Source organism: Rutilus rutilus (assembly GCF_951802725.1).
Source record: "Rutilus rutilus genome assembly, chromosome: 3".
NCBI lineage: Eukaryota > Metazoa > Chordata > Actinopteri > Cypriniformes > Leuciscidae > Rutilus > Rutilus rutilus.
In genome coordinates, this window is record NC_140211.1 from 44,041,087 (window position 1) to 44,053,446 (window position 12,360).

The 12,360-nt window shown below is 37.3% G+C and overlaps 1 protein-coding gene across 1 annotated transcript in view; it reads left to right on the forward strand.

Moving 5' to 3' along the window:
• The window catches only part of col25a1 (collagen type XXV alpha 1 chain), a gene marked incomplete at its 5' end in the record, with an annotated part of 143,077 nt that overhangs the window by 53,772 nt on the left and 76,945 nt on the right, over positions 1-12,360 (forward strand). The window contains one exon of the mRNA XM_084404111.1: positions 2,226-2,270. Within this exon, the coding sequence (XP_084260237.1) occupies positions 2,226-2,270 (45 nt within the window). The remainder of the gene's footprint in view (positions 1-2,225; positions 2,271-12,360) is intronic.

Sequence of the window (12,360 nt, forward strand, 5' to 3'; positions counted from 1 at the left end):
AAGGATATATGATGATTATATCATCTCTGGACGATCGCGTGGATTGAGATCACGTGTCTGTGAACGTGACGCCATTTACTCTGTTATTTGACTCGATCCTTATGTTACTTGATTATATTTTGTATAGTTAGGGAAATATTGAGTCATTGCATGCATAATATCCAGAATAGTAATAGTTTGTGAGTACTATCAGCCGAGATTGATGACTCTAGATGTTACAACGGTTGAATACATAGTACTACAATGCTTATTTTCTTCTGTGCATATTACTTTATCTGAAACATGTTATCTTAAATATTGTTACTTCTATTTCATTTAGAACCACTACTGTTTGCATGTGGCTGCAAATTACCATTAAAGAGATATACGTCTCTGACCGGACGTCTTGTGACTGCTCATTCTCCACCAGAACATAATTCATTACATTATTCCTGCCTGACAAAACTAACTCCTAACAAAAATGTATAGTTTGAGTGGAAAGTGTTCCAGCACACACGGTACACAATGCGGTTCTGAAGACAAAAGAACCTGATGAGCACACCTGTCACTCGTCTATTTATAGCCTCTGACTTGTGTGCTCCGATGACGCCATCATCAGAGGTTAAATTCTTTGGCGTGTTTGCCACACGTGTTCACAACCGGTCAAACGAAGACGTTTTCCCATAGTGCTTAAATCAAGCGTAGCATTGAGAATAGCTTTTAAAAGGCAACAGTCATACATTGAATTTATCACTCATTTCCTAAAATCTTACTCATAATCAGAGTGACCACCATATGCTAGTGGAAAATGCAGTCAGGACACTATTAGAGGGGTTATGTGAATAAACAAACAAATATCACTCTGCCCCTTCTCATCTGACATGTTGGCTGAATGTGAGTAAAAAAAGACAGAAAGAATTAGTATGAGCACATGACAATTATTAATTTTCTCCAATTTTATGCACCGCCATGTGTGTCTTCTACCCTGGAAATCCAGAGTTCTCGCGAGAGCACAAGTTCAATTTGCTCAGCGAGTTTACTCTGGCGTCGAGTAATGATGCTCATTAAATATGCCCTTGTATACGAGCTGCACCAATCACATCGGGTTATCTGATATAGGCGGGCCAGAGGTGAGCTAAACCGATGACGACAGCGCTGTGACGTTGAAGTCATTAGTAAACATTGCAAGATGGCTATGGATGAACACCAGTTGTTTGAAACGGCTTTGGCCGCTACAATGACCGAGTTAGACTTGGCTTTTTATCTAAAAGAGGAACAGAAGACGGCGCTCGATTCGTTCCTTTGTAAGAAGGGCATTTTTGCTGTTTTGCCGACCGGATATGGCAAGAGTCTAATCTACCAATTAGCTCCCCTGGTAGCTAAGCGTATGGGGCTTGTTGTGATTGGTTGTAGTGTTATCCAATTGCGTGCAGTGAGATTTTCAAATACATGCTTGGTGCCGCCCCTCGAGCTGGCCGATTTTCATTGGTCGATGCCAGACCATTAATCTTTCAGATTTAGATCTGGATTTCCAGGCTATGTGTCTTCAGAAATCCTTTTCTAAATGACTTTCAAAGAGGCAGTCAAACACATATGGCACAGTATTAAAAAGTTTGTTACTTGTCAAAAGCTTTATTCTCGGTGACAGTCCATTAATCAAGAGGACAATGTTGATAGTGATCTGTTTCTCTTCATGTCTTGGATCACTCCTACCAGGGATCATACTTGAAGCAGTTGGCAGACTTACCCTTAACCACAGGCTTCCACCACCCTTTCTTTCTGAAAATGCTAATTTAGACCAATTTTGGACCATTTCGTCTCATTGAGTCAAACACCCACACATTTTCAAACAGGTCAAATATAATGAAGCGGATTCCATCCCACCCTAGACCTGCACTGCATCCAGACATTTCTTTGGAGCTTTAAATGGCTGGAATCAAACATAGAAATGTCATCACCAATAGACCAGCTGCAGAAATAGACATTTTATTTGTTGCAATAAAACTTGACAGTTGCATTCTTTGCATTTTTTTAAACTCACATTTAGAACTGTCTTTGCTTTTTAATAGATCTCTCATTAAATAGTTTATACACTTTTAATTAATCTTTTAACTAAAGCCAGTTATGCTTGTTTTCTCTAATGTTTTGTTTTAACATGAAACAACAGTGTATAATGAGGCAACACTGTTTGTGTACAGTTTATGCAATGTATTTAAATATTAAATATTATATTCTTTCTCTGACAGGGAGACATGGGAGAGCAGGGGCCAAAAGGTGACACCGGAGAGAAGGTCAGGCTGAACATCATATCTATACATATTTAATAGTATAACGTGCTTAACTATAACATGATTAACTGGGGGTGTATGGACTGTGATATTGTGACATTGCTACTCATAGAACAACATAGCTACACTGTAGACTGTGAAATTAAATTTATTTTTACTATTAAAATAATTCAGTTTAATTGTTTTATGCTGAATAGTGTACTAGTCATCATTCTATTTTTTTATTATTATTATTCTAAAAGTATTTAACGCATTGATACATATGTTTTGAGGCTAATACACTTATAACTCTAGGGTGGTAGTAATATGACTTTATGGAATTATATTCCATTTATTTCAACAGTTTGGACACAGAAAATAGGACACATGATAAAACGTTGTTTCTTGGGAAAGTCTTTGATCTTTCTACATAGCTGTAATAGACCTATTTTGCCAAAGGTGTCAAATATGATTCAGGAAGTTAGCATCATAGGAAATTAAAGCCTTATGTCTGCTTTTTATAACAGCAAACATCAGAGCATGTAAGTGAAGTGGAGTGGTGTGATGCTCCACTCAATATTCCGCTCTATGCCAGTGCGGTCTGCTCAATCGCTCACGACCCAAGCAAATGCTCCATTCATGTCCTGCTCATGCTCACTGGTAAAACGAAGTTCGTTTAAATCCCGCTCTGACATGGAATTTCTGTTTGTAATGAATTTCTTGAATAAATGTCTCAATTAGAGTAGACTATAGATAACAGTTATGAAATTTGTGGCTTTAAAGCAATATATTGTATAAAGTGGAATAAATAAACATGACTTGACTTAATTGGAGTGCTGAATTGCGTTTGGCAAAATTGAGTTTGTACAAATATATCCACGTCGCTATGATCAGATGCTTTCTTTACTGCATTTTTTTTTTCACCCGTCATTTTTGTTGTGTGTTTTTGTTATTGAGAGGAAAGGATGCAGCACATATTTACATATTTATCTAAACACCGCTCTCAGCAGCGTGAGGGTGTCGGGATGCTCACTAACAGTAAACTGCTGCAAAGGTATTTCAAACCTCTTAAGTTTCACCCCTAAGCAAAGAACGAAAAATAACTTTGCTGTGAGAACATCACAAGATGAATCTTTGCTAACACAGTTTTTCCACACTTCCTTTCAATTTCTTCTCCTTATTCATTCTTTGCTTTGATGATTACTGTGCATTTATGTGTTATGCGTAACTTCATTAAAACAATATTTGAACTCCATAACTTTAAACATATTTCACAGATTCATGAACCAGCAAATCACAAAGGGCATTCTGGGTTGATCGAGTGGTCCTGAGCAGCCAGAGCGGAATTTTCAGAAAGGCGTGGAGGAAATATTAGAGCCACTAATGGGCAAATATGCCACTAATGGGCAATTAACAGGCACATAGTCTGACTCAAATCAGGTTTAGCTAGTGATATATTTCAAACATACTGCAACATTTGTACAGCAAATATTATCACAATTAGTCTCTGTTAAAATAATTACACGTCCCTGTCATCCACCTTCTTCAGTGCTTCTTGTCCATATGTGCAACCATCTTAGACTTCATATTCAAAGCATGGCAGTATAAGTCCCACCTTCTAAATAAAGGAGCCAGTTGCAATTTGGTAAAGTCATCGCGTCACCACAGCTGTCATTAGAAGCTCCGGTTGCCACTGTCAGTATCCTGAGACTTGTGCTTAGGAATGCACATACGCTTTGGCTGGCCCAGCGTGAAATATAAGCTTTTTAAAAATGCTATTTGAACATAAAATAGGATATAAAAGTTCATAAATGTGACTATAGCAAGCAGTTTTTGAGAATTCAGGATTTCCCCACTGAAGTAGATAGGTCTTGGATGCCTGAAGTAGCTACCCAAAGCCATTCCAAATATGGCCGCTGAGTGAACAGACTTTCTTTGAAAAGGACTTTGTTAACATTAATCAGACCAAGACAACCCATGTATGATTCACCACTGACTAAGAGCATTGATGTGTAATGTTTCAGTCCTTTCTGCACTGTCTGCACACTCTCGGTTATGCTCTGGAATCATTGCCTGGAAAACATTACAGGATACAGGTTTAAGATCTATACCGGGTAAAGCCGAAAAGAGAAAATAATGAAGGCAGAGGCAGGCACACATCCAGACTGTGTGAGAAAATTGCCAAGTGTTTTGGCAGACTCTGTTGTGAATAAGGCTAAGTGAAAAGATCTCTCCCAAAAGTGAGATTGAATAATGTTACCTATAAATTGTATTATTGTATACAGAGCAATAAAATATATTTTATTTTACAGATCAGCAATAGAAACATTGAGACAGAGTTTGATTGCTCAAGATTGTCACTAAAATCTGCATATCTTTGCATAGTCGCTGATTTATGTTTATGCCGGTGGGTGCCCACATTCCAAACCCTCTCACCCACCTAATTCATATGTGCATGAGACAGAAATCACAAGCTTTTGTGTCAGGTTGTAATGCTAAATATAACGGTAGAATTGTGTATATTACGATAATCCAGGACCAGATGTCAGATCTACCAATAAGAGAGGTTTTTAAATCTCAATTGATTTTTGGGGCTTCCGGTTATGGCCATAGAGTAAGACGCAGAAAGCATCGCTCCCACTGAAAATCCTGCTTATATTGCATTAACTTGAGTAAAACGCGGCTACGCTTGTATTTTCTTTAATTTAAACTGGATACACTTCTTTTGGCAACTTCTGAGGATGCCCCCTAAAAAACTCATCGAGAACAAGAAGGAAACAACTAACGCAACCGGAGACAGCCCTTTAGCTTTAACGGCTAGCTTGGCATCGCCTCCTGAATGGTTCCAGTCAGAACTGGAGAAAGGTTTCGCGAAAATTCAAGTCATGCTAGACGGGCGTCTGTGCGAAATACGGGACTCAGTAGACAAAGAACACAGCGACCAGCGGGGGAGGGGGGCATTTTCTTGCTTTCTTTTTTTTCTCGATCTTTTTGTGTTTTTATTTTATTTTGACTTATAACTGAAAGAGATAAGTATAACTATTTGTCCTGGAATGTTAATGGGATTAATAACAATTTAAAGAGAAAGAAAATACTGTTGTTTTTAAAGAAAAATAAGATAGACATTGCTCTCTTACAAGATACCCATTTGACTGAGGAGGATCATTGTAAGCTATCACGTCAGTGGCCTGGACAAGTCTTTTTTGCTTCATATAGTTCTCACTCAAGAGGAGTTGCTATTCTGATAAATCGCAGAGTGCCTTTTGTTTTGGAACAAGTGGTCAAAGACAACTATGGAAGATATATTGTCCTTAAAGGATATATCGCATCTGAAAGCAATCACAATAGCAAATGTTTATGCCCCCAATCAAGATGAACCTCAGTTTTTCCATAATTTACATTTCAAACTTTTTTTGCCTTGTACAATCATTGGAGGTGACTTTAACTTGGTCCTAGACCCAACAGACAGATCACCTGTTAAATGTTCTGCCTTGACACCATCAGCAAGAGCTGTGAAACACATGATGGCTGAATTAGAGCTGATAGATATTTGGAAGGCTTTACATAAGACACAACAAGATTTCTCTTTTTATTCCCGGCCACATAAGTTTTTCCAGAATTTACTTTTTTCTTTTGCACAAAACACAGGAATACTTAGTTGACTCATGTGAATACCTTCCACGGACCTTATCTGATCACTCCACATTAGTCCTTACGGTTAATGCTCCTACTACCAGAACACATCTTAGAAGATTTAGTAGCTATCTCCTCAATGACCTTGACTTTATAGCTTTTTTAAATGACAATATAGAAAGTTTTTTTAACTTTAATGCGGGCTCTGCTTCTCCAGGGGTGGTTTGGGAGTCATTAAAGGCCGATCTAAGGGGAATAATTATATCATACTCATCTGGTAAAAAGAAAGAAAGAATATCAGAGTCAACTGAATCTACTTTCTAAAGACATTAAAAAATTGGAACAGGATTGTTCTCTCTGTGGAGATGAAAATATGTTTCAGAAACTAAGCTCACTGCGGCTTGAGTATGATATGCTGTCCACTAAAGAAGCAGAGTGTGTCCTCCTTAGATCCAAACAACGATATTATGAGCATTGGTATAAAATTGGCAAATTGTTGGCTTGGCAAATACGAAAAGAAGATGCAGTGAGGTCTATTAATGCAATACGTCGAGTTGACAATACTGTTATCAGAGATCCTACTCTTATTAATCAGGAATTTATGTGATTCTATAAATTGTTATATACCTTCCAAGGTACTGATATGGTGAAAACACATACTTTCCTGGATAAATTGGACATACCATCTCTTACTAAAGTTTCCAGGGACAATTTGGAGGGGGACATCACTAAGGTCGAAATACAAGAGGCCATATCATGCCTAGCTGCTGGCAAATCACCTGATTTGGATGGTTTTTCTATAGATTTTTTTTAAAGCATTTATACCCAAATTAATTAAGCCACTGAAGGATATGTATATGCAAGCTGTATAGAGTCTCAACGTCTACCAGACTCTCTCGAACAGGCTATGATAACTCTTCTACTTAAGCCTGGTAAAGACCCTTGTCTGTGTGGCTCATATAGGCCAATTTCATTACTCAACTCAGATTACAAGGTGTTTGCCAAAATTATTGCCTTAAGATTGGAAAAAGTAATTTCACAGTTAGTACATATGGATCAGACAGGATTTATTCAAAATCGATGCCTTTTTGACAACGTTCGCAGGCTTCTAAATGTATTTTTTTCCGCCTCTCAGGTGGACTATCCTGTTATTGCCATTTCTTTAGATGCCGAAAAGGCCTTTGACCGAGTAGAGTGGCTATATCTGCTTTCGGTCCTCTAAAAGGTGAATTTTGGTCCTAAATTTATTAATATGGTTAAGATGCTTTATAACCATCCAACAGCAGTCATTCAGACCAATAGTGAAATCTCGACTCTATTTTCCTTGGAGCGGGGCACGAGACAGGGTTGCCCACTGTCTCCCCTTTTATTCGCGCTAGCAATAGAGCCTTTAGCTATTGCAATTCGCTCACATGACGTCATTAGTGGTTTTACAACCCTTCAATCTCGGCATATAATCTCACTATACGCAGACGATATCATGTTGTATTTGATTAATGTAAACTCTACTATACCAGCATTGACAACTCTACTACAAGATTATGGAATCATATCTGGTTATAAAATTAATGTAAACAAGAGTGTCTCTATGCCCCTTAATATAGCTGCTACTCGATTACCTCTTAAATTTTCCCTTCGCTTGGAATATGGATAAATTCACATATCTAGGACTACAAATATCCAGAGATCTGTCTCAGTTATATAACTTAAATTATGCTCCTTTACTTAAAAAAGTAGAAGGGGATTTAGATAGGTGGAAATCTCTCCCTATTTTATTCATTGGCTGGGTAAATTCTATCAAAATGACTATACTACCAAAGTTTTTATATTTGTTTCAGGCACTTCCCCCTGTTTTGCCAAAGTTTTTTTTTAAGGAGCTTAATAGTATTATTTCGAGGTTCTTATGGAAAGCAAAAGTGCCACGGGTCAAGCTAAGTTCACTATTTATGACATTCCGGAACGGTGGACTAAAGTTGCCCAATTTTTATTTGTATTACTGTGCAGCTCAGCTGCGCTCAATTTGGATTTGGCGATCAAAATGCGCCTCTCCTCCGGCGTGGCGACAATTAGAGGAAGCACAAGTACAGGGTATAGCTCTTGCTGCAACGCCTTTTGTTCCTCTGAATTGCTTAAAGAAATTGACTTCTAATCCTCTGATCGTTGGTACTTGTAAAATTTGTACAGACCTCAGGAAAAAGATGAAATGCAAACAAACTTTGTTCAGATCCACTGCCTTTTATTATAATCTTTTCCTACCCTCAGCTCTTAAAGATGGCATAAACAAACAATGGTATGACTGTGGTATTCAAACTTTCGAAGAACTTTACGATGGGGATACACTCATGTCTTTTGAGCAGCTACAACAGAAATTTTGCCTCCCCTCTAAATTTTTCTTCAAATATGTAAAAGTTAGACACTACATTCAGACTTAGCAAGGTGGCCGTCTATCTAACCTCTCCCTTTCCCCCCTGGAGGACATCTTATCTGATAAAAAAGACCCTAAAGGTCTTATATCATTTATTTATGGTAAGCTGTCCCAGTTGATAATCTTTGCAATGTTAAATCTAAATGGGAAAACGACCTGGAGTGCTCATTCAGTGATGATGAATGGGAACCCATATGTGAGAAAGCTCAGACTTTGTCTGTCAATAGCCTCCATAAACTCATTCAATTTAATGTGATACACAGAGTCTATTATACTCCGGTAAGACTACACGCCTTTAAAAGTAACTATTCAGAGCTATGTCCCAGATGTAAAGTGCAGAGGGGGACAGTTTTCAACATGTTGTGGTCTTGTCCTGACCTTGAGGTATACTGGGAAGGGGTCTTAGAGATCATTGGCACAGTTGTTGGTACTAATATACTCAGGGAGCCCAGGCTTATCTTGTTGGGGGACACTTCATTACTGGATGAACGAAGGGGGATTAATCTGAGGTTTGTTAGATTAGCTCTTTTAGCAGCAATAAAATGCATAACATTGAGGTGGAAGGACTCTAAACCACCTACTACTTCTATGTGGACTACAGAAGTATCATCCTATGTACCTCTTGAAAAACTGGCATTTTGTTTGAAGAAACGTCAAGATCTGTTTGTAAAACACTGGGGCAATTTCCTTTCATATATGGGTATAACAACAACAGGACAAAATACCTAAATTTCATATGACTTTAAATGCCTTTTTCTTGTTTAATCTGTTTATGGTTTATTAGTGGCACTGTGGGAGGGAGGTTTGGGGTGTGATATAGGGTTGTGATATGGAAAGAATTATTCAATTTGTATTTTGTATTTTGTATTGTTTTTTTTTTTTGTTGTTGTTGTTTTTTTTTTAAGAAAAAAAACCCAATAAATATAATGTTCAAATCAATTGATTTTTGATTGGTTACATGGATTGGAGAATATCCCGTGTTTTTCCGTGGGTGGTTGAGCTGTATCTGTGTATCATTTATAGGCTAATTATACAATGATTAATGTTGGTCCTTGAATTTGATTAGCCTAGCGGTGTTCCAGTAGTGCTGCTGTCAGTCTATGTATTTTTAGTGTTGTGGATTTTTCAGTGACTCTTTCTGCAAGTGACTGTCTTTATGAGTGAATCATTGACTCATTTATTTTAACGGTTTGTTCAAAATACTTATTCTGTCCTACTTCCATCAGTGTTTGTAGAGTATCACTGTTTTCATTTACACAAACGCAGCTCATGACCCTGTTTTTACTCAGTTCGCAGTAAATGTTGCTCCATATAAACTTCATCTCTGCAAGTGGTGTGAGTTTGGGACACAGCATGCATTTGAAAACGCTAACAAGCACAAACCATATTTCCAAATTTTATAAATCTGTTGTCAACAAAATAGAAGCTTTAAAGGCTTTCTGCAGTTTTCTGCCAAAATTAAATGTTTGAAAGCAAAGGAATGAAGACAGCCACAGATATTAGTATTATAATTTTACTTTTTTCTGTCAAATAAAGTGGTCATTATTGTTATTAAATAGTCATTTATTTATTTTATAGTAGGTATCAGTATATTCATATTTCTTTATTGAGTTTTTATTTTCAAAATGTTATAAAATACAAAATAATATTTAAATAATAATAAAAATAATAATTGTAATTAGTAGTAGTAGTAGTAGTAGTAGCAGTATAGACATATTAAATTGGTTCAATAAAAACAGCAGAATGTGGGTGAAAACGACTGTGACTGAGTCCCCTATTTCCTCATGCATAAAATTAACTGTAAATCCAAATTTTTTAAGCTGATTTTACCTGAATTTTTTACTCGGGTTGGACATGACCCTGTAGGGGGTTTGATATATTTTTGTCACCTTTTTCACCACTGATGACTTTGCATCCCTAGAAAAATAGACAAAATAACTGGTACAAAACAAATAACACACCCAGTCGCAATTGTGCTGTTAGTCTGCATATCAGCACATAGGCTATCATATTCACATAGGCTATCAAACTTCCTGGATCAATATTCTTGAGCTAAACGTTGTTAAAACACAAACGACACCTATTTACAATCACAGTAACCTAGACAACGAGCTACAACCCAATTCTCCTCAAAACCAGCTTTATACAAATATAAATTTGTCTCTAACCAGACAATGAGAGACAAGTCCAAATAAGGGGCTGTCTGCAAAGTGCAAATCCCAAAACCCTTCTGCACATTTTATATTATTAAACATTCTATAGCTTCACTTTGACACACTGTACTGTCACCAAATTCAGTTCACACATCACTGCTCTCCTGCTGGTTATACTACATTACTTAGTTTGATAAAAAATGCATAATATTTATAATGATTTATTATGAAATAAAATCAATAACTTCACCCTTTTTAGAAAAAAATATTAAATAACTTCACACTGCTATACAGTGTAATGCCATCAAATTCAGTAAGCAAATATAATGCAAAAGCTGCGTACAGTACCAATATAATTTGTGTAAAGAATAGGCCTACTTATTTTTTATGTGCAATTACTTCCCAAACTAAGTGTTGTATAACCAACATTAGAGCAGTGATGTGTGAACTAAATTTGGTGTGTTACAGTGAAGTTATTGAATATTTTTCATAATATAAAATGTGCAAAAGCAGTGTAGTATTACCAGTGGGTCACCATTGATGTTTAAACTGAATTGGGTGGCACTACAGTTTGTAACATTGAAGTTAATGACTATTTTTGTATTTTTGACTATGAAATGATGCTGTAGTCGTTTTTTTGGGTTATATTGCACTTTGCAGACAGTCTCTTCGAACTTGTCTCTCAGCCGCCTGCTCATAGAGAATTGGGTTGTAGCTCGTTGTCTAGGTTACTGTGATTGTAAAGGTGTCGTTTGTGTTTTAACAACGTTTAGCTCAAGAATATTGATCCGGGAAGTTCGAATAGCCTGTGAATATATTGCCAACTTCACTGAACTCCTTGAGTTAAGCTCTGACCGCATTTCTTTATATTTGAGTCCAAGTTCAAACACTATGAAACGCTCCATTAACGTACGGAGCTCTAAAACACTGCCAGCGGGACATTAAACCGGAAGTGTCTGTCCGAGCTCAAAACAGGTTTTGCGCAAATATCTTTGCCAGGGAATGCAAAAGTTTTGCGTGGGAACGCAAAGTTTCTCGGGGGAACGCAAACGTTTTGCGAGGGAACGCAAATGATTTGGAAAAAGAATTTCTCCCATCCTAAATTTTTTTCCACCACCACGTCCCTTTAGGAACTCCGTAATTTCCCTTGTGCGTCACTGCTATTTTACTATGAAGAAAATGAGAGTATTGATGCGCATTAAAGGTACAATATGCAAGAATTTTGCATTAAAATATCCCATAATCTCAAGGCCAGTGTTATATATTTTGTTAAGTTGATTACTTACAATATCCCAAATGTTTCCAACTATTTTTAAATCGTGAGAAAATTGCGATTTTAACCAAGGAAACGGGGCGTTAGAGCAGGGGGGAGCTGGGAGTCGCCAGTCAATTGCGTCATATCCGCCTTACCCTCGGTTTCCGCTCGTACTGCGTGGAGTCAGAGAATGTCTAATATGGCGAGAAGTTTCACTCTCACTACACTTCCGGCTTCTGAACTGGTTGCAGTTCCACTCTGATTCCATATGAGGGCGCTCACAGGACGAGTGCAGAATGAATGGAGGTCAATGGCGGTATACCCCTCAAAATCCACTTTTCTCAGGATATAATTTTTTGTCTAGTAATTTGAATGTTGTATTCGAAAGGAGATGCAAAGAAATTACACATTGCTGGGTGTTACATTTTTTAAAGTCACTTATTTGTTTTAAAAAAGTCTTTCAAAATGTCAATGACGTCAGAATGCTGACGTCATTAGCAGAATGCTAGCGTGTTATGGGCAACAACAACTCAACCTGTAAGAAATCAAAACGACATAAGTACTCGTTCATTCAACTTTCGACCTAAAACCCATGTTGAACTTGCAAAATCTACAATCACATCTGAGATTTCTCAACGGCAATCGGGT